General features: G+C 43.0%; 1 protein-coding gene across 5 annotated transcripts in view; it reads left to right on the top strand.

The window, feature by feature from the left end:
• The first annotated feature begins 7,158 nt into the window (after positions 1 to 7,158).
• Positions 7,159 to 23,437, top strand: part of rerg (RAS-like, estrogen-regulated, growth inhibitor) — an 80,444-nt gene continuing 64,165 nt past the window's right edge. Inside the window, exons 1-2 of one of the 5 annotated variants that reach the window (XM_048554474.2) lie at positions 7,159 to 7,279; positions 19,443 to 19,637. In XM_048554474.2, coding sequence (XP_048410431.1) covers positions 19,577 to 19,637 — 61 coding nt within the window. In that variant the 5' untranslated portion in view covers positions 7,159 to 7,279; positions 19,443 to 19,576. Of the gene's footprint in view, positions 7,280 to 9,042; positions 9,200 to 10,104; positions 10,197 to 18,597; positions 18,819 to 19,442; positions 19,638 to 23,437 lie in introns of those variants that run through there. The other 4 variants (XM_048554475.2, XM_048554473.2, XM_048554477.2 and 1 more) reach the window with 4 other exon arrangements.

Genomic DNA, 23,437 nt, shown 5'->3' with positions numbered 1-23,437 from the left:
TTTAAGTGGTTAGGAGTCTCCCTTTGAGACTCCCAAAGTCTTAGTAACAATGCATAACCAAATAATGTAACTTCTATCTAAGTGCTATTGTGAAATTAACTACAGGTAGTTCTGTTATAACGTGTGTTTCTTTAATGCGAATTGGCTGTAATGCGATTAATGAATAGTGAACACTGTTTGGATAATGTGAACTTTCTGCTGTACGGTATAGCAATTTTCTATAGCAATTTCCCTACAACACAATTTTCTATAGCGTGAGGTCACGCAAGAACACAGCTATTGCATTATAGGAGAACGACCTGTATATCTTAATAAGGCAAGTTCCTCTCTTGTGAAGACATGTTGGTTGTTGCTGCATTAATGTTTTAACCAAATATGGCCTTAGACTCAGCCAATCAGAGAATTGATGCCACCATCGTCCTATCAAAAAAGAAGAGTCATACTTGTAAAACGCAGACCTCTCCAGTCCTGCTTGTCTCCAAGCTACACCAACACAATGCCTTGCAATGTACTTGCACTGCTATTGTGGTATAATACTATAGCACACAGTCATGAATTACTTTATCAGCAGTGTCAGTGCACTTTCATTTGAGAAAGTTTGGAGATCCCAGGGAGAAACTCTGCAAGGATGTGAAGGAAACCAGGCACTGAAAGGGTTAGAAGGAATGATACAGTAGGAGGTCAAACTGTAGTTAGGTGTTACTGCATGTGAAACTCCACAATTGCACATCAAAGCCCTTTATGATTACTTACAATTTCACAAACATATTTTAACTTTCACAGCTCTAAGTTTGTTGCAATGTAATTAGCTTCACTTGAAAGAAAAAAGCTTCTGTAATGTTTTATAGTTTTTATGCATGCAGGAGCTTACTCCAGTAATGAAGGATCATTTGATTTACTGGTTGTGCAAAAGGTACTAACTTGCCTTTGATCTCCAGCAAAAAAAGAATGACTGAAGTCAGAAAACCTAGAGCCGTAAACACCATTTGAAAAGATAACTAGAGAATTAATTATTTCTAGCAATGCTGAATAAATCAATTGTAACAAATAAAAAAACCCAGTTTCAACAGTAGCTATTGCTATCCAGTGATTTTACAAATTAGGTATCAAAATTGATGTCATGCAATCCTATGTATAGTCCACAAGGGGGTGATCGATGTTTGTTCTTCCCATGTTTACCATGCTCCCTGCGTCTGTGTGAATACAGCAGTAACTGTATCCTATCCCTAGACTTAACACTCAACTCAAGACAATTTTTCCAACCTTTGCGCCAGTTTGCATTTTGCTATGAATATTTATACCATTGAGCTTGATTAGAATGAGGCCATTCAGGCTCCTATACATACGGAGTAGTTTCAAAACTGGAATTGAGACAACCTTATTTGAAGAAGGTATTAAAGCATGTGGTAACAAGGTATTTCAAAGGAATAATGATACAGATTATCTGCAATCTCATTGAATGGTGGAATGTGTTTGAGAGACTGAATGTGATTGGGTTAGGGTTACTGCTTTAGAGACAAGAAATTGCAGATGCTGAAATCTAGATAGACAAACAGGAGGCTGGAAGATCACAGCAAGCCAGGCAGGATCTGGAGGAAAGGAGCAGTCAGTGTTTCAGGTACTGCCCTTCTTCGGGACTGGAGGTAACTCCTGCTCTCTTCACCCATCTTGTTCCCTTTGATTTGCACGTTTCAATCTTGGGCTTGCTTTTTGGACAACTGTTCATTATTCTGCCATTCACAGCTCCTCTGGACATATGAGATCACACAGTGTGAGCTGGATGAACACAGCAGGCCAGGTATCATCAGAGGTGCAGGAAAGCTGATGTTTCGGGTCAGGACCTTTCTCCTTTCTGTTCATCCAGCTCTATACCTTGTTATCTCAGATTGTCTAGCATCGGTGGTTTCTACTAATCTGGACAAACCTTTTGGTTCTTTTTTTGTCCCACTACTTTGCCTTTTGACACTAGTCCACACCTCTTTTGTCATTAGCTTTGTGTATTTTGTGTGCGAACAAAGGTTTTTCCTTATTTCCATTCACCCCCATTTGACACAGGTAAAACTGCTTATGTTTCATTCTTTATCCAGTTCTGATAAAAGGTTTCCAACCTGAACAGTTAAGTCTGTTTGTTTCTCTCTCCACAGTTTCTGCAGTGTACTGTCTGCATTTTATCATTTTATTTTAGGTTTCCATGGTATTTTGGTTTTGTTTCATTAAACAAGTCAATTTAGATGGACCAGAAGAGTAGGAGGAGTTTTAAAAAGTGAGTGAGAGGATATGAAAATGAGATGAAGGGGAGCAATGAAAGAGAAACATTTGTTTGGAGTAATGTAAAGTTATTTCTGACATTTCAATTTTTTTCGCATACTGTTTGACTTTAGTATTCAATGAGTTTCTTTTACGCCTTTACAAAGTCTTTGAGAGTTGATGCAGGTATCCTGTTCTTTGTTTTTGATTGAGACTGTTTCTCCTTTAGTTTGGATAACATTTTTTCTTTGTCACTCATTTCAATGTGCAGCTTGTGAGAACATATAGCCAGCTTATTGAGTTCATTGACACATAGAACCAACAAATGTTATTTGTACAGTTTTTGACTGCTGAAAGGTCTGAGATTACAGCTCAGGATACTATTTCTGGTCAACTTTGTCAGCAGAAAGTAAAGTGGCTTTGTGCAACTTTGTACATGTTTCCTATTACTTTTTCACTTCTCCTACTTTAGAACATGGCTTACTTTTTTCAAAGACACTTTGTGAAACCCGTCTAGCAATGACCAAAAGATGGTTTGAGCTGAAATCAAATACACGCTTGGGGATTAAGTGACACAATGGCTTAGAATGCTTCTCAAATATCTGACTTCAAATCCAGTTTATTCTGAACACAGACAGCTGCCTCTCTGATGTGTTTAAGCTGCACATTTAGCATCAACACATTGCAATTTCCACTTGGCACTCGTACTAATTAAATGGAACAAGGTCTGTAAATGGAAGTGGTTTCTGTCCAGAAACAAGAGCATCACGAGGAAGGGCAATGAGAATGACATACATAAGGAGTACTGGAAATGGGAAACCTTTAGCCAGGCCCATTAAGCAGTGGTTGGTGGCTCCCCAATCTCAACACTTCAGTATGGTGACGCGAAACCTGGTTATATTTAATCATAATGTGCTTGAGCTGAGACTTACATAATAATCATATTGAGGTCAGAGCAATCACGGTTCGGCATTCCTGATAGAGGTTAGTGAGCACGTGTTTTATAGGTCTCAGAATCAGAAAAAAAGTAATGGAAATAAGTAGATGCATTATATGGCAGTTTATGACTTCAGGAATCTCAATTTTATTAGCCAATGGGATAAAATTAAGTAGAATGTTAGATCTTTAGGAAGGCACTGTGGTAATGCAGGACTGATTAGGAATAGTCAGCATGGCTTTGTGTGTGGCAATTTTTTTTACTTGATAACGGATGAGGGTGTCAGTGGCTGGGCAGCATTTATGTCCATTCCCAATTGCCCAGAGGGCAGTTAAGAGCCAATCGCATTGCTGTGGGTCTGGAATCACACGTAGGCCAGACCAGGCAATTTCCTTCCCTAAAGGACATTAGTGAACCAGATTGGCTTTTCTGACAATCGGCAATAGATTCACAGTTGTCATTAGATTCTTAATTCCAGATATTTTATTGAATTCAAATTCCACCATCTGCCGTGGTGGGATTTGAACCCAGATCCCCGGAAAATTATCTGGGTCACTGGATTAACAATCCAGTGATAATATTACTAGGCCATCGCCTCCTTGTGTCTCACTAACTTAACTGAGTTTTTTGAAGAAGTAATGAAGAGGGTTGATGAGAGCGGAGTGGCGGACATGATCTATATGGACTTCAGTAAGGCATTTGACAAGGTTCCTCATGAAAGACTGATTAGCAAGGTTAGATCATGTGAAATACAGGGAGAACTAGCCATTTGGATATTGATAGATAATAAAATGTGAGGCTGGATGAACACAGCAGGCCAAGCAGCATCTCAGGAGCACAAAAGCTGACGTTTCGGGCCTAGACCCTTCATCAGAGAGGGGGATGGGGAGAGGGAACTGGAATAAATAGGGAGAGAGGGGGAGGCGGACCAAAGATGGAGAGTAAAGAAGATAGGTGGCGAGAGTGTAGGTGGGGAGGTAGGGAGGGGATAGGTCAGTCCAGGGAAGACGGACAGGTCAAGGAGGTGGGATGAGGTTAGTAGGTAGCTGGGGGTGCGGCTTGGGGTGGGAGGAAGGGATGGGTGAGAGGAAGAACCGGTTAGGGAGGCAGAGACAGGTTGGACTGGTTTTGGGATGCAGTGGGTGGGGGGGGAAGAGCTGGGCTGGTTGTGTGGTGCAGTGGGGGGAGGGGACGAACTGGGCTGGTTTAGGGATGCAGTAGGGGAAGGGGAGATATTGAAACTGGTGAAGTCCACATTGATACCATATGGCTGCAGGGTTCCCAGGCGGAATATGAGTTGCTGTTCCTGCAACCTTCGGGGGGTGGCATCTCCATCTCAGGCAACCAGCTTGTAACTGATGTCAATTTCAAGCCCACCGACTCCCACAGCTACCTGGAATACACCTCCTCCCACCCACCCTCCTGCAAAAATTCCATCCCCTATTCCCAATTCCTCCGCCTCCGCCGCATCTGCTCCCACGATAAGACATTCCACTCCCGCACATCCCAGATGTCCAAGTTCTTCAAGGACCGCAACTTTCCCCCCACAGTGATCGAGAACGCCCTTGACCGCGTCTCCTGTATTTCCCGCAACACATCCCTCACACCCCGCCCCCGCCACAACCGCCCCAAGAGGATCCCCCTCGTTCTCACACACCACCCTACCAACCTCCGGATACAACGCATTATCCTCCGACACTTCCGCCATTTACAATCCGACCCCACCACCCAAGACATTTTTCCATCCCCTCCCCTGTCAGCTTTCCGGAGAGACCACTCTCTCCGTGACTCCCTTGTTCGCTCCACACTGCCCTCCAACCCCACCACACCCGGCACCTTCCCCTGCAACCGCAGGAAATGCTACACTTGTCCCCACACCTCCTCCCTCACCCCCATCCCAGGCCCCAAGATGACATTCCACATTAAGCAGAGGTTCACCTGCACATCTGCCAATGTGGTATACTGCATCCACTGTACCCGGTGCGGCTTCCTCTGCATTGGGGAAACCAAGCGGAGGCTTGGGGACCGCTTTGCAGAACACCTCCGCTCAGTCCGCAACAAACAACTGCACCTCCCAGTCGCAAACCATTTCCACTCCCCCTCCCATTCTCTAGATGACATGTCCATCATGGGCCTCCTGCACTGCCACAATGATGCCACCCGAAGGTTGCAGGAACAGCAACTCATATTCCGCTTGGGAACCCTGCAGCCATATGGTATCAATGTGGACTTCACCAGTTTCAAAATCTCCCCTTCCCCTACTGCATCCCTAAACCAGCCCAGTTCGTCCCCTCCCCCCACTGCACCACACAACCAGCCCAGCTCTTCCCCCCCACCCACTGCATCCCAAAATCAGTCCAACCTGTATCTGCCTCCCCAACCGGTTCTTCCTCTCACCCATCCCTTCCTCCCACCCCAAGCCGCAGCCCCAGCTACCTACTAACCTCATCCCACCTCCTTGACCTGTCCGTCTTCCCTGGACTGACCTATCCCCTCACTACCTCCCCACCTACACTCTCTCCACCTATCTTCTTTACTCTCCATCTTCGGTCCGCCTCCCCCTCTCTCCCTATTTATTCCAGTTCCCTCTCCCCATCCCCCTCTCTGATGAAGGGTCTAGGCCCGAAACGTCAGCTTTTGTGCTCCTGAGATGCTGCTTGGCCTGCTGTGTTCATCCAGCCTCACATTTTATTATCTTGGAATTCTCCAGCATCTGCAGTTCCCATTATCTCTGATACCATTTGGATATTGAACTGTGTCGAAGGTAGAAGACAGAGGGTGGTGGTGGAGGGTTGCTTTTCAGACTGGAGGCCTGTGACCAGTGATGTGCCACAAGGGTTGGTGCTGGGTCCACTGCTTCTTGTCACTTATATAAATGATTTGGATGTTAATGTAAGAGGTATGTTTAGTAAGTTTTCAGGTGACACCAAAATTGGTGGTGTACTGGGCAGTGAACAAGATCACCTCAGAGTACAATGGGATCCTGATCAGATTGGCCAATTTAATTAGAGTTTAATTTAGATCAGTGTGAGTGCCGCATTTTGGAAAGGAAAATCAGGACAGGACTTATTCACTGAATAGTGAGGTCCTGGGGAGTGTTGCTGAACAAAGAGACCTCAGAGTACAGGTTCGTAGTTCCTTGAAAGTGAAAAGGAAGATAGATAGGATAGTTAAGAATGTGTTTGGTATGCTTGCTTTTATTGATTGGTGCATTGAGTATAGTAGTTAGGAGGTCATGTTGTGGCTGGTCAGGACATTGGTTAGACCACTTTTAAAATACTGCATTCAGTTCTGGTCTCCCTGCTACAGGAAGGATGTTGTGAAACTTGAAAGGGTTCAGAAAAGATTCACAAGGATGTTGCCAGGGTTGGAGGGTTTGAGCTACAGGGAGAGGCTGAATAGGCTGGGGCTATTTTCCCTGGAGTGTTGAAGGCTGAAGGGAGGCCTTATAGAGGTTTATAAAATCATGAGGGGCATGGATAGGGTAAATGGACAAGGTCCTTTCCCAGGGCAGGGGAGTCCAAAACTAGAGGGCATAGGTTTAAGGCGAGAAGGGAAAGATTTAAAAGAGACCTAAACGGCAATTTTTTCACACAGAAGATGGTGGGTGTATGGAATGAACTGTCAGAGGAAGTGGTGGAGGCCAGTACAATTACAACTTTTAAAAGGAATCTGAATGGTTACGTGAATAGGAAGGATTTAGGGGGTTGTGGGCCAAATGCTGACGAATGGGACTAGATTTATTTAGGATATCCTGTCGGCACGGATGAGTTGGACCAAAGGGTCTGTTTCTGTGCTGTAAATTTTTGACTCTATGTCATACGAGATAGAGGCCAAAAAGGACACTCTGTAAAGTATTGCCTGTTAATCTGTTAATCAGGAGTTCCCAAACTGTGAACTTCAACCCCTCGTACTGTTACGAGTGGAAAACGTAGAGTCATTAACAAAGAGGCAGCAACGGTTGCCATGGAGCTCCCATTGACTGTTAACAGCTCCATAACTATTTTAAGTCTTGCATTTTTCTGTAGCAGAGAACATGGCCTAACGCACTGATATCTGAGGCTTGATTTCTGCCCTGGAAAACCCAGTGGAAAGGTAAGTGTTATTCAGTTAAAAATCCTGCAGTCCAAACAGTCTAAACTTCCCCACCCATTCCCACAATCCCCAACCACCTCAGGCTCATGGGCTCTCACATTGCTCTCCCAGGTATTATCCATCTCTCTCACTGGGCCTGATGTCAATGACAGCCGCTGTTAGTTCACTACTGAATTTCAGCTGCTTTGTCCATATTTGAACCAAGACTGTAATTAGGTCAAGAATTGACTGGTTCTGGCAGAACCCAAATTGAGGATCAGTGAATCCATTGTTGTTGAGTAAGTGCTGCTTGATAGCACTGTCAGTGACAACTCCCATCACGTTGCTGATGATGAGGAATGGATTGATGGGACAATAATTGGCCATGTTGGAGTTGTCTTGCTTTTCATGGACAGGACATACCTGGGCAACATCCCACATTGTCAGGTAAATGCCTGTGCTGTGTCTTCACTGTGACAGCGACTGTGGAATCTATGAAAATCCAGGCCTGTTTAAAATCAGTATCAGTATATGGTTTGTATATTCTTCCTGAAAGAAGACCCCCAACAATGAATTAAAATCTCACATCGTATATCTTTTCATGATTTGGAAAAATCAATTGAACAAAAATCATTAGACTTTGCAAAGAATCTTCTATTGAAATGAACTATGAACTTTAATTTCCCTTGGTGAATATATCCACAAATTCAGATGTTAAATTTCATCTGACTCCCAGCCATAAGTATGTTTCACTTATTGGATACAGTACAATGTTAAATCTAATATACAACATCAGTGTAAAAGGCATATATTGAGTGATCTATCACATAATTTTCTAGTTTAATCAACTGAGCCATTTTTAAGAGAAAATTTTATCCTTGCACCCAATAATTTTTTTTGTTGCATTTAGTGAACTTGCATATTATAGTTGTAATTAACCTTACATTTACATGAATGCTCATGGCTTGCATGCTTGGTTCATTTGTGCATGTGCTAAAATATGTTCTCCACATGAAATTGAACCAAGTTAGTGTTTGCTGAGGAAGTACAAGAGCACAGCATGGGGACTTTGGCTATGTAAAAATTGTTTTAAACAAAGTTTTCAAAATCACTTTTTACAGGAAGCCAGCAGCTCAGCCATACCAGAGGAAGTTGCTTTATTCGTGAGTTAGTTCTTAGTAAAAAACAGATTGTAAATTGATCTGAATAATAACTATTTGAAGAATAGTTTCAAGTCATTGCACACATTCTAATTTTGCTTTAATTGAGTTTAACCAATACAAGTTTACCAATGTAGATTTTATCAGATGATGTTAGAAACCAACTGCAGCAGAAAAATCACTAATACAACCAGCCAATGGCTGACCAAAGTGGTTACTGGTTGCTTTACCTGACACCAGGAGCTAGAGCAAAAGCAGAAAGGAAAACACAAAATAGTGCATACTGAACATGGAAACAGCTTTATGGACTGTGTTAAATTGCGATGGATCAATATTTTTGACACAAATTAGAGTCAGTTTAATATAGAAAATTGCCAACCCGTAGTGAGGAGGATTTGGTTGCATGTAAAGTGTCAAATATAGATTTACATCAGATTTATTCTGAGATTTTGAAGCTTAAGCGCTAGAAATGGATCAGTGTTTTAAATCCCCCTGTCCTGTGAGTGGATCAAAATATAATCAATGGTAAAAGCATGAATCTATCATGTTATACTCAAAGTGAATTAAATTGCTCAACCACCTCATATAAAATCAATGTTTTGGTTGGGAATGTGATAATTGTTGTGGAGTTGCAGGGAGACATCCCTCGGTGTGAGAATAATTTGTGAATCAACATTTTACCGTAAGAGCTTGTGATGGTTTAATTTTGATCATGTTGGGAGGTGTATCTCCAGCGCAGACACATACTGCAGGGACTCTGAGAACTTATTGCCCCATTGAGGTTGGTGCTTATGAAGAGATTTCTGCTGCTAGAGGAGGGAGATGTTGCCTTACGGAGAGCTTTTATTTTGCCGATAGCTATTTAATTATTGTTGGGCATGCTTTTATATTTCTTGCTGTATTGAAAATTCCGTGAAGGTTAAATTAATTACTTGGCCTTTGTTTATTTGAAATTAGATCTGAGTTAAACGGCCGTTGAGGGACATTTGTTTTCACTACAGAACAGAAGATAAAATAAACATTGAATAAAATTGAGAAACTTAAATGAATAGAGAATGAGTTTCAGAACTGGGGAAGGATTTGTTTGAAAATAAAACAGCAGTAGCAGCATGAAAATAACTAGAAAGAAACAGAAAACAACACAAAACTAGACACTTTTGCCTGTTAGTTTCTAAACCAGTTTTATTTCCTAAAGCAGTGTTACATTACCAGGCCCACTGTTTTTATTTCATTGAGATCTTTAATGAGTGCTTTGCGCTGGACAGTAAAATACATATTCCAGACTTTTCGGTTGATAACCAATCTGTACATACAGGTAAAAATGTTTTCAGATAATTCATTAGAATTTAATTAGACGTTGATGCTCTTTCATTTAAATTATTCCAACTTTTGTTAACAGAAGTTAATTTGTGAAATATACAACTTGGCCACATATAATTTGTGAAGATTTCAGATGATGGTGTGACAATTGATGAACTTATTTTTGAATCACCTGTATTGAATCGTTATAACAATTTTAATGTGCGCAACCCTTTTTGTTTCTTTTGTATTAGTCATTGTTCAGTTACATTTTCCAAAATTAATTGTAGAGCAAGATGGCAGCAGGGGTGTAGCAGTGTTTGGGCTTTTATGCCTCATTGCTCCAGCGATTTCTCTTTTTCTTTTTCTTTCCTGCACAGCTCTCCCTTACATTTTGCCCTAGGGGAGCTCGGCTGCAGCGAGAGATGGTGCTGGACTTTAACAACTTTGGTGTTGGTGGGTCCAACGCAGGACTTGAGGTACCGAAACAAAGTTGCTGGAAAAGCCTCAGCAGGTCTGGCAGCATCCGTGAAGGAATAAAACAGAGTTAACGTTTCGGGTCCGGTGACCCTGCCTCAGAACGGAGGACTTGAGGTGGTGGCTGTGACAGCAGCAGCATTGATGGCAGCTCTGGTGCCAGCGCTGCTTCTAAGGGTTACATTCTCGCATTTGTTCAGGAAGGTTGTGGACTCTGAATCTTCAACTGATTCCAAGAAGGCGGCAGAGTTGGCGATGTGGGCTCAGCGGCGAGTGGTGGCGCTGGGGAGTGGCGACTATGTTGTTGGTAGGTCTGGCGCAGGCAGGGGTGAGGCGCAGGGCTCGAGGCAGAGACATCGGTCATGGTAAAGTGGCACTGGCAGTGGTAGTGACACCGTGGCATTGGTGGGTTCAGCGCAGGTGATGTTGGTGAGCTCAGCTCAAGCTTCACGGCTGTGGTGGCAATGGGACATTTTCTGTTCCTTTTACTTCTGTTTCTTTAATTTTTGCTCTTCTTTTTAATTCTAAGTATTAAATTCTGAGAGGGCGCAGACTCTGTACTCTTGGTACTTGGCTACAAGTGACAATAAAATCTGAATTAATCAACTAGTTACACTCATTGAGTATACTGCAGTCTATCAGCAATGTAACATTATAAGTGATGTGTGGGCCTTGGTTTGTGTTTGATCCTGGGATCTGGCCCAGGAGCAGTAATCTAATGCACCTCTGCGCTGACACGTGGACGGGATTACATGAAGAAGGAGGAAAGACCGGCAACTGGATGGAGGCTAAATTTAAAAAAAAGTCACTCCAGGTTTAATCTAAGTGATTAGGTATCATTGTAGAATGGAGCTATCTTCCACAGTTCCTCAGTGCACATTGACTGCATAGGAAGATATTCACCCTCATTTGAGGTGCAGAATGCTTGCTTATCATGTGGATGGCATCAGTTAGTGAGATTTATTTTCTGTGATTTAGGAGTCAAAAGGGAATAATTAAGTTGGTAGAACAGATAACAACACATTCAGAAAGCCTTATTAGTATTTAGTAGACCTTTCAAAAGTGGAGGATAATTGTTATCAATTCCAATTTCAGATTGAAAATGATTAATATTTCAATCCAATTTATACTCGCTTTCGTACAGTATACTGTAAAATGTATTTCTGAAATGACATGGTTTCCAAAGTGATGACAATGAAATGTGTCCTGAAGACTTTAAAATACAGTAAATTTATGGTGACAATAAGTTTTAGTTCTAGATATAAATAAGAGATTTATATGGGCTGTGCGCTTGGCTATGTATCATTCCCCACTTCTGTAATGATTTAACTATTTTCCCACTGCAACATTGGCTGTTTGATGCTGCTAGAAATTGGTAGAATTGTCTTGCTTCCAAAAGAAACCTTGTCTCTTGTGAGCTTGAAACTCTAGCTTTTCTGTAATTTGCCATTGCAAGAGTTACATATATCGAGGATTACCCAGATACTTTTCTGTAATTTGCCATTGCAAGAGTTACATATATCGAGGATTACCCAGATACTTTTCTGTAATTTGCCATTGCAAGAGTTACATACATCGAGGATTACCCAGATACTTTTCTGTAATTTGCCATTGCAAGAGTTACATATATCGAGGATTACCCAGATACTTTTCTGTAATTTGCCATTGCAAGAGTTACATATATCGAGGATTACCCAGATACTTTTCTGTAATTTGCCGTTGCAAGAGTTACATATATCGAGGATTACCCAGATACTTTACTTATCACAATCTGCTTTCTGGATTAGACAATAATCTTCTGCTACATGACCAAGCTTACTCTGAAATGCTGGATATTAAACACTAAGACAACAAGGTGTAGAACTGGATGAACACAGCAGGCCAAGCTGCATTAGAGGAGCTAATCTGATGCTGTTTGGCCTACTGTGTTCATCCAGCTCTACACCTTGTTGTCTCAGATTCTCCAGGATCGATAGTTCCTACTATCTCTACTAAAAACTAACCAGTTTTTATACACCACTGGAATTTTTTAAAATATCAGATTCGAACTACAAATGCCAAAGATCCAGAGTAGTAAACTGAATAATATTGTGGGTTACTGATAATAATACTATTGAAAAAATTACAACTTCGGGTCACGTTTTTGCTGCTACAGAACAATTGAAACTGCTTGGAAGGGAGTTTTCACCTCAAGCTTTTAATTTCCCAGCCCCATTGGGCATTTCTTTTGTGCATCTGCTGCTGGACCTGAAGAAACCAGTTTATAGAGGTCATAGCCAGGATGTGTGCAATTATTGTGGAAGCTCCTGTTACTGATCGTGCATGTTTTAATTTCATTGAAACTCATCAAATAAGATTAAAGGTTGTTGCTCTATCTCTGGAGAGTTAACAACCGTACAGCCGTAATTTTGTGCCGTCTGATTAACTAATATGGTCATTTTGTTATTGATCCATGATTTGAATTATAAAATTGTTACCCACAAGAGCATTGGAAGTGGAATTCACTCTGCTATGTATGTAACTTAAAATTATATAGGACAGCAGTGAGAAGTAAAACTAGCTGAGGTTTCATCTCTTTATCCAAATTACAGTTTGCTCCCTGTGACACTTGTTACTTCCATCCTAACCGTTATGTGCACATTACAGATGCCCAAAATGACCAGTGCTCTTGTACGCCATGCTCATGATGCTCCTCAGATACACAAATGCAGAAAGCTGAGGTAAAAGACAGGCAACGTTTTTACACAGTATAACAAAGTGTGGAGCTGGATGAACACAGCAGGCCAAGCAGCATCTCAGGAGCACAAAAGCTGACGTTTTAGGCCTAGACCCTTCATCAGACAGAGGGATGGGGTGAGGGAACTGGAATAAATAGGGAGAGAGGGAGAGACGGACCGAAGATGGATAGAGGAGAAAATAGGTGGAGAGGAGAGTATAGTTGGGGAGGTAGGGAGGAGATAGGTCAGTCCAGGGAAGACGGACAGGTCAAGGAGGTGGGATGAGGTTAGTAGGTAGGAAATGGAGGTGCGGCTTGGGGTGGGAGGAAGGGATGGGTGAGAGGAAGAACAGGTTAGGGAGGCAGAGACAGGTTGGACTGGTTTTAGGATGCAGTGGGGGGAGGGGACGAACTGGGCTGGTTTTGGGATGTGGTGGGGGAAGGGGAGATTTTGAAACTGGTGAAGTCCACATTGATACCATATGGCTGCAGGGTTCCCAAGCGGAATATGAGTTGCTGTTCCTGCAACCTTCGGGTGGCATCATTGTGGCAGTGCAGGAGGCCCATGATGGACATGTCATATAGAGAATAGGAGGGGGAGTGGAAATGGTTTGCGACTGGGAGGTGCAGTAGTTTGTTGCGAACTGAGCGGAGGTGTTCTGCAAAGCGGTCTCCAAGCTTCCGCTTGGTTTCCCCAATGTAGAGGAAGCCACACCGGGTACAGTGGATGCAGTATACCACATTGGCAGATGTGCAGGTGAACCTCTGCTTAATGTGGAATGTCATCTTGGGGCCTGCGATAGGGGTGAGGGAGGAGGTGTGGGGGCAAGTGTAGCATTTCCTGCGGTTGCAGGGGAAGGTGCCGGGAGTGGTGGGGTTGGAGGGCAGTGTGGAGCGAACAAGGGAGTCACGGAGAGAGTGGTCTCTCCGGAAAGCAGACAGGGGTGGGGTTGGAAAAATGTCTTGGGTGGTGGGGTCGGATTGTAAATGGCGGAAGTGTCGGAGGATGATGCGTTGTATCCGGAGGTTGGTAGGGTGGTGTGTGAGAACGAGGGGGATCCTCTTAGGGCGGTTGTGGCGGGGGCGGGGTGTGAGGGATGTGTTGCGGGAAATATGGGAGACGCGGTCCAGGGCGTTCTCGATCACTGTGGGGGGAAAGTTGCGGTCCTTGAAGAACTTGGACATCTGGGATGTGCGAGGGTAAGAATGTGGACTTCCCCAGTTTCAAAATCTCCCCTTCCCCTACTGCATCCCTAAACCAGCCCAGTTCATCCCCTCCCCCCACTGCACCACACAACCAGCCCAGCTTTTCCCCCCCCACCCACTGCATCCCAACACCAGTCCAACCTGTCTCTGCCTCCCTAACCGGTTCTTCCTCTCACCCATTCCTTCCTCCCACCCCAAGCCACACCCCCATCTACCTACTAACCTCATCGCACCTCCTTGACCTGTCCGTCTTCCCTGGACTGACCTATCCCCTCCCTACCTCCCCACCTATACTCTCTCCACCTATCTTCTTTACTCTCCATCTTTGGTCCGCCTCCCCCTCTCTCCCTATTTATTCCAGTTCCCTCTCCCCATCCCCCTCTCTGATGAAGGGTCCAGGCCCGAAACGTCAGCTGCTTGGCCTGCTGTGTTCATCCAGCCTCACATTTTATTATCTTGGAATTCTCCAGCATCTGCAGTTCCCATTATCTCTGATACAACTTTTTTACACAGAGTGGTTTGTGTGTAAAATGAATTGCCACGGAAAGTGGTGGATGTGGGTACAGTTACAATGTTTAAAAGGCATTTGGATAAGTACATGAATAGGAAGGATATGGGCCAAGTGTAGGCGGGTGGGACTAGTTTAGTTTGGGATTCTGGCTGGCGTGGACTGATTAGACTGAAGGGTCAGTTACCATGCTGTATGACTCCATGGCTGTATGACCAGTATTTCATCTGGATCCAGTGTATACTCTCTAATTGTCCTTGATGTTTATTTGCTAATGATATTTGCTGTGTAGATCTGAATCTGCGAACAATTGCACCTCACCAACTGCAATGCAGTACCAGTGGAAGTCTGTGCTAAACATACACATTGCCATTGTGGTTTGCTCTGTCATTGAATTAACTATAGCTGAGTGGGTGAGCTAATTGCTGCATGGTAGTTTTAATGTCCACCAGTGGAAAACTGCTTCATCTTTCCCCTAAAAGCTCATCAATTAAGTATTAATGGGTCCTGACTGACAACAGTAGATTCCCTTTTGAAAATGTAATTTAAGAATTTCCCTCACCCTATTTGTGTGATCAGATAGATAAAAGGGAGTGAAAGTAGAAATTGTAAAACACTGAGCAAGTTCAGCTATTTTTCACTTTACAACTAGTTTATACGTACGCTGCTGCTGCTGCTGCTGCTGCAATTACCACTAAACAGGAGAGTAAGTTTCAGAATACAAATGGAACTGAAACACTAAGTTGTTCCTTTGCATGCCAGGCAGTTAGAAAAAAAAATTATAAGCAGGCTGTGCTCCTCTAGGATTGAACAGATAGACTGAAACGGCCTTAGGCAAACTTATACATTTCGTTTTCCTGATAAATGATTTTTTAAATTTCAAGACCTCAGGCTTTAAACAGTCTTTCGTTGTTAAGCCAAGCATTAGTCATTATCATAGGCTCATTTATAGCACAGGATAAGGCCATTCAGTCTCTGCTGGGTCCCTGCAGAAGCATCCAGTCATTCCCACTTGCTTATTTGATCCATGCAGCTTTGCAAATTTATTTCCTTCAAGAATCCATCCAATTTCCTTTTGAAATCATTGATCATCTTTGCTTCTACCCTCATGGCCAGTGAGTCCTTTGTGAGTAAAAAAGATAGACAATAGACAATAGGTGCAAGAGTGGCCATTCAGCCCTTTGAGCCAGCACCGCCATTCGTTATGATCATGGCTGATCATCCACAATCAATAGACATTCTCCTTGCAAAATCTTAAATCCTGTCCTCTAATTCCTTGTACCATCAACTTATGGGAAGATATTTCCTTTTTTTACTTTATCTAAGGTGGTCATAATCTTGGAGAACTCTATTAAACCTCCTCTCAATGTTCTTTTATCCAAGCAAACTAATCTCAGCTTTTCCAACCTAATCTTGTAAGTGAGCATGATCCTCCTCCACCCAAAACCCCCATCCTGGAACCATTCTGGCAAACTCCTCTGCACCCACTCAAGGAAGTTACTGTCTTCACCAAAGTGTGGTGACTAGAACTGAACATCCAGCATATAAACTGAAGTCCTGCTGACTGTGCGCACTTCCAGTAAAATAGCAAATCTAAGGTAACCTGTGGTGATATTAAAGAATGCTCAGAAAAAAAGAGGGAAAAGACGAATTTACGTTTATCGGAGCCTTTTGAATTCTCAGAACGTTCCTATGTACTGCATGATTAATGAGATAGTTTTTCAAGTAACATTGCTGTAGTTATTCAGGGAAACATAGCAGTCAGTTTGTGAATAAAAACGTTCTAACAACAGCAATTATTAAACCAGTAGTAATTCTGTTTTGAAGGGATTGATGCAGGGACAGAATTCCCTTGCTCCTCCAATCATGTATTCAGTGCCTTGGTTTAACATTTCACCTGAAAGCTGCAACTTCCCTGATGTGGATCACCCTCAGTACCAGGTACCAGCCATTGTGTACTCACTAGTCTATTGGGTTATTAATTCGTTAACTTCGTGGCAAAAGTGCTAGTCCTGACTTAAACACTAAGCCAAGGGTTATTACTAAGGGCAATATGAACATTTTCTCAAAAACCAAAAGAACTGCAGATGCTGTAAATCAGAAACAAAAACAGAAGTTGCTAGAAAACAGGTCTGTTTGCATCTTTGAAGAGGAATCAGTTAACGTTTTGAGTCGAGCGACCCTTCCTCAGAACTGGAACATTTTCACTATGGAGCTACATTTGCAAATGCACAAGATACACTCTGCCCTGCACTGTCTCTGAGCGTGGCTTCTTGTTGAATATGCAAAGGTGGCACAATGGCTCAGTGTTCAGTACTGCTGCTTCATAACACCAGTGACCCAGGTTCAATTCCAGCCCTGGGTGATTGTCTGTGTGGAGTTTGCATGTTCTCCCCATGGCTGTGTGTGTTTCCTCTGGGTGTTCTGGTTTTCTCCCACTGTCCAAAGATCTTCCAGTAGCTGAATGGACCATGCTAAATTGCCCCATACGGTCCAGGGATTTGTCGGTTAGATGGATTAGCTATAGGAAATGCAGGGATAGGATAGGATTGTGTGTCTGGTTGGGATGCTCTTTGGAAGGACAGTGATAGGCTGAATGGCCTGCTTCCACACCGTAGGGATTCTATGCACAGATTGTTTAGCAGCACCAGAGTCCAGACAATATCATGCAGAAATATCAGTAAATACTCCACTTTATTTATGATGAACCATTAATTTACTTTTGTTTAACTTGTACATGCATTTGGGAAGATCGCTTCTTTTAGAAAGGAACAAAGATCTCACGTTTTGCAACAAGACTAATAGCAAATTACTCCTGGTCCCTTGCAACCATTTTGTTCACAGCAAGCTCTTAGGAGTAACAATGTCTAAACATAAGTAATGCTAGTTCAGATATTCAAGTTGGCCTAGACACTGGGGAGCACTTTTCTATGCTTCTTAAAGATGCGGCACTATAGCATCCTGTACACTTATCTAAGAGGGCGTCAGTTGGACATCTCACTGGAAAGGGGGCACCTCCAACAATATAGTATTTCTTCGGTGGTGTTGTGAAGTATGCCTAGACATCAGGTGTCTGGAGAGGGACTTCACAACTTTTTGATGCAGAAGGCAGGAATGCATTCTTGGCCAACATTGCAATGCAAAACAACTGTTACTGCCAGGGATTGAGAGGGGAGCAAATAGTGATTAGAAAATAAAGCCTGTGGAAATTAACAATTCACTTTACATATGCAGTAAATGTATCTGATTTTGTGAAAAGGGTCACATAGGGTCCCTGACTTTCTTTAATCACCGCTGTTATGATCACTGGAGCATCAAAGGTTGAGAAGTGATCTTCTAGGGCTTTACAGAATCATGAGGGGGTATAGATAGGGTTAATGATGTGTCTTTTCCCTAGAATGGAGTATTTCAAGACTGGAGAGCATGTTTTTACCGTGAGAAGAGGGAGTTTTTTTTAAAAAGTGGGACATTTTAACGCTGAGTGAAATGAATTTCCTGAGGAAACAGTGGGTGTGGGCTCAGTTACAACGCTTAAAGATATTTGGATAAGTACACGAATAGCAAAGGTGTGGAGGGACAAAAACAGAAGTTGCTGGAAAATCTCAGCAGGTCTACCAAGATCCTTTGAAGAAAAAAAATCAGTTAATGTTTCCGTGCGGTGACCCTTCCTCAGAACAGGTTTGTAGGGATTTGGGAATGGATGGAGGGATATAGGGTTTGCACGGATATGGGCCAGGAGCAGACAGGTGGGAGTAGTTGAGTTTGCGATTATGTTCAGCATGGACTGGTTGAACCGAAGGAGCTGTTTTCCTGTCGTACGAGCGAGAAGAAGCCAGGGTTTCGAGTCCAGATGACTCATCATTAGAGCTGCCCTGATGTGGACCAAGTAAATGTCAATCCCGTGCTGGTTTTGTTGTGATCCAGTCCGCGTGTTGTGGCCGACATAGTGTGGGAGGCGGTGCTCTCTGTCAATGGCACATCCAGGCAGGCAGACGTTTCTCTCCTGACTGGTGGAGTCCCTGGCAAGCGATACCAGCCCCCACCTCTTTCTCAAAACCTCCTCCGCTTGCAACCCAACCAGGACAACCCATTTGCCGTGTTGCAGCTTCAGTCTCGTCCCGAGCTGGAGTATTGCAGCGGAACAAGAGAGGCAAAAGGAATCTGAACAAATGGGAGCAACAACGGCAGCAGCTGGTGTGTGTGTTTTTTAGTACCTCATGCAGTGTTTTTCTTTTATTGAGGATGATGATTTAAAGGGAGAGGTGGAAAGTTAACAGCGCTGGCACTGCGGAAACGGAGTTGAACGCTGTTGGTTCACTCAGGGCAATGGGATTAAATTAAATTGTCCCTTTCTTCCCCCTCCCCACTCCAAAATTAATCCATCAAATTCTCCCCCCATTGCTGAATTGGTGAATGTGGAACCCTCAGCCCTTAGGATAAGCCCTACCCTTGTTACCATTTGGACAGCGGGATAAAGAGGTTTGCATGTTTGAACCTTGTTTGGTATAAACCAGGTACAGATGGAAAATCTTGCAGCCTGCCACAATGATAGTGATACCGTTAGCCACCATCCGCAGAGAGAAAAGGGGCGGGGGGAGATGTAGTAATGTGAAGCAGTCCCATTGCTTTGAATAGTATCACATTGGTCACAGATACAAGAACTGTGAAAGTCTGCAGCCGGTGGAATGATAGCAGTTGTTTCACAGGCTTGTCAAGCTGTTATTTGCTCTGTTGGTTTTGCTCATCTGTGAAAGTAACTGACCCGTATTACCTTCCACTTTTTAAATCACCTCCCCCCCCCTCCTCTTCTCCCCCCAGGCAGAGGGGGTCGATCTTCAGCAAGAAGGGAATGAAGTTTGACTCTGGCTCGGATCGCTGATAGCCCCTTGCTCGGTGTTTATATCTGCTGCTGGATTGAGGATTGAACAGGTTCCCCTCCTGTTCCCTGGACCATGGCGAAAACTGCCGAAGTGAAACTCGCTGTCTTCGGGAGAGCTGGCGTGGGCAAGTCAGGTAAAACAAAAAAGGATAAAATTTAATCCAAATTTCGGGAGACAGCCAAGTGGTTTCTTTGTTAAAACAAAATAAATCTACCCTCGCGTTCATTTCTCAGCCCCTCTGATACAAGCTATGATCTGAATCGCTAACATACCTGACTGAGTTACAATGCAAAAATGTGCCCATTCAAACCAACGGGGCCGGGGGTTGCGATTGAAATGTTGAACTCACAATTTCTGTCTATTTTTAAATCCCAATTCACGAGAAGCATCAGTGTGGAAGTCAGTTACAGATGTTGGTTGTTATTGGAGGCGGATTTGCTGTTGCCCATTCACTTAGGCTGCCTTTCATAAAACCATTCCCCTGCCCTTAAGGCGCCCGCGCTTGCTTTCATTTTCCGGGCAGCACTAGAGTAGTAACAGAGCACGGTCCACACGAGTGCCGGCTCACAGTGCTATCTGTGGGCTGATGTTGCCACACCCTTGCGAGTTGGCACAAGTGGTTATCCCACTCCCCCCTCCCCGAAATGTGGAGGATTTGTTGAATTACGTGCATTATCTACAGTAATCAATTTTTGGGAATGGAGTATGCAAAACGTGAGCAGTTTGGTTGGATTCATGCAGGGCTCTCCTACAAACTGAATATGCAAATCAGTGGAAGTTATCAGTCACCTGGTATTTTCTAGTGAGGTTACGTAGAGATAGCCAAGTTCTCAAAACCTAATTGGCAAAATATGTTTCAGTCACTGCACTTCTGTGAGACAAGTCTGAATTAAGGTTTAATTAACCCTTTAATTAACTTCATTAAAGGACAGGATCCCCCATTGCTTGGTATCAAGCTACTGTTATGATCTATCAAATCATGTTTCTGTCAGTTCTTTAAATACTTTAGTCTGCATCCCTTTTGATCAATTTCCTTACACAGGGGTCCCCCTTATCCCCAGTCAAGTGATTTAACACATGGTAGTAGGATGGGGATAACGAGGTGTAGAGCTGGATGAACACAGCAGGCCAAGCAGCATCAGAGGAGCAGAAAAACTGACGTTTCAGGTCGGGACCCTTCTTCAGAAAATCGTAGAAAGATGGGAGTTGCCCTCTTAACTAACATTCCCATCCATCCTAGTTTCATGTTCTCCTGGACCAGCCAAAGGAGGGTGGATGATAGACCCTTTTTTTACAACTAGTCTCACAGTCAATCAGCTTTCACCCCTGGGTTACAAGCAGAGACCAGTAGCTCAAAAATCGGATCAGGTTGACTTGAATCGAAACACATCGTGGACTTGTCTGCTTTTACTTCTTTCTCTTTCTCTGATTTTGTTTACTCTAACTTTATTTATCTTCTGTGGAGAGCACCTGGCAGCTTTCAGAGGTGGCTCCGTTGCCAAGATTGGCCCAGTGTGGTCTCATGGCAATGGCGCCATTGGTAGAAGCAAGATGGTGCTGAAGAATGGCAACACAGTTCTGCGATGGCAGCAGGGTGTGGGGATTCGTACTGGCGAAGGTCTCAGTGTTGGGAGGAAGACTGTGGATCCAGGCCCATGGCTAAGCACTTAAGGACTGTAATGCTAAACTCTTAACTTTATTTCTTTACTTTGTACTTAAGATTTTGTATCTAGGTATGTTTATATCCAAGATGGCGCCGGACAATGGCGACCTTGTACACTTTTCTCTGTACTCCATATCCCTGTATATGAGTCTGTGACAATAAAGCCTACTCTAATTCTGATTTTGTTCCACTGTTGAGCTTGGAAATCCAGTGGTGTGTGCTGTTAGATTTCAGGGGTATCCTAGTTCAATGTTTTGTTAGTGAAATCACTGTTTAAACACAGTCCAATCTTTGAAACCTTTATAAACCTTCCGGGGGAAAAAATGTTGCCATGGTAAAAGTGAGAAGATGATTGCACAGATTGAATGGTATGATCAATGATTGTCACTTGACTCATCAGGTTGAATATTTTTACTTTAGCTTCAATGCTCTTATTTAACAATGTAAACCAAACTGTTGGAGGATCTGGGCTACAAGCAGAATAACATCTGCCATTGATCCTTGTAAGCAATATCACACTGTAAAGTGACTAGAGCAGAAGTCTCTGTAGCCTACTGACAGTAAGCGAAAGGCTCCATTGAAATAATGGGAGGTGAATAAGAAGTCTGCTGTCATGTTTCACATAAATGCTTGGGAGCAGGTCCCGAGAGTTAGTTAACAGGAGTAAGTTTTCAAATGGCATATATTTAATAGACTCGTTCTCTTTCTCATTTCTGTTTCTAAAATTATTCGTCTCCCTCTTCCACCATGTAGACGTTTGGTGCTGGACCTTTTTCCAGGCATCTATTGTATCTGACTGCTGTGATGCGCATTCATAAAGCTTCCAGTTCTCCTTCCTCAAGCCCTATCAAATCCCCCATACTGCACAACAGGCAACCCTTTTATCACCAACTCCTGCTGTATCATGTAACCTCAACAATTGCCAGGGTGACTTGGCAATTCTCCCATATTCTCCACCTCATGCTGAGCATTGTGTGTATCTGCTTGTGGGCTTCCATGATAACTCTGTTACTAACATCACAAGTTCAGTGTTGTCACCCCTTTTCTATCCTTAGCCAGTGGGTGAAAACAAGGGGAGAAAGTGGTAATGTTGCTATATTAGTATTTCAGCATCCCACATTATTGTTTAGGGAAGATAGTTTCAAATTCCAATACTGCAGGTTTGAATTTAATAAAAATCTGGAATTGAAGGCTAGCCTTGGATTGTTGTAAAAACCTACCTAATGTCCTTTGGGGGAGGAAATATTTCAACTTTACCATAAAGATATGGCTTACGTGTGACTCCAAATATGGTTGACTCTTAACCGCCCTCTGAAATGGCTACTAACAGGACATTCAGTTCAAGGGCAGTAAATGCTGGCCCAGCCTACATCCAGTGAATTAAAAGAGAAACTACTGAAGAAAGAGACTATTTAGCCCAGCAAAAACAAGAAGAACCTGTTGAAGCTGTGGTGTTAGAAGCTTTTTGTCATTGGTGACATGAAGGATGGATAAGTCCCTTTTACCATTTTTTCTTGGCTTTTACATTAGAAGCTTCTCGCTCTTTGTGCATGTTCTCTGCATCCATTAAATTGTATTCTTCCCTTTATTCTAGTACTGTAATGAAATTTGTATGGTATGTTCTGCCTGTAATGTATGCAAAACAAAACTTAACTGTACAGGTAGTTCTTGTCTAACACAATAGTTGTGTTCTTGTGTGACCTTGCACTATAGAAAATTGCCAAAGACAATTATGTTGTAGGGAAATCACTATACTGTACAGTAGAAAGATTGTGTTATCCAAACAGCGTCCACTATTCATCAGTTACGTTATAGCCAATTCATGTTAACGAAACACACATTTATAGCAGAAATACTTGTACCTGGGCCTTTTCTCCCGGGTAGGGGAGTCCAAAACTAGAGGACGCAGGTTTAAGGTGAGGTTGAAAAGATTTAAAAGGGAACTAACTGGCAACTTTTTCACGCAGAGGGTGGTGCGTGTATGGAATGAGCTGCCAGAGGAAGTGGTGGAGGCTTGTGCAATTATAACATTTTAAAGGTACCTAGATGGGTATATGAAAAGAAGGGTTTCGAGGGAAGTTGTCCAAATGCTGGCAAATAGGGGTACATTACTTTAGGATGCCTGGTCGGCATGGACGAGTTGGACCGGTGGGTCTGTTTCTGTGCTGTACGTCTCTAAGACTCTGTGACGATAATAAATCAAATCAAATCAGAAAGTTGGAGAAATTAAAGTACTGTTAATGTAGAATATATTTGGGTGGTTAGATGAA

This window comes from Stegostoma tigrinum, chromosome 25 (assembly GCF_030684315.1).
Source record: "Stegostoma tigrinum isolate sSteTig4 chromosome 25, sSteTig4.hap1, whole genome shotgun sequence".
Classification (NCBI taxonomy): Eukaryota; Metazoa; Chordata; class Chondrichthyes; order Orectolobiformes; family Stegostomatidae; genus Stegostoma; species Stegostoma tigrinum.
The sequence above is the reverse complement of the archived record's forward strand: the minus strand, read 5'-3'. Positions and strand labels throughout refer to the sequence as shown.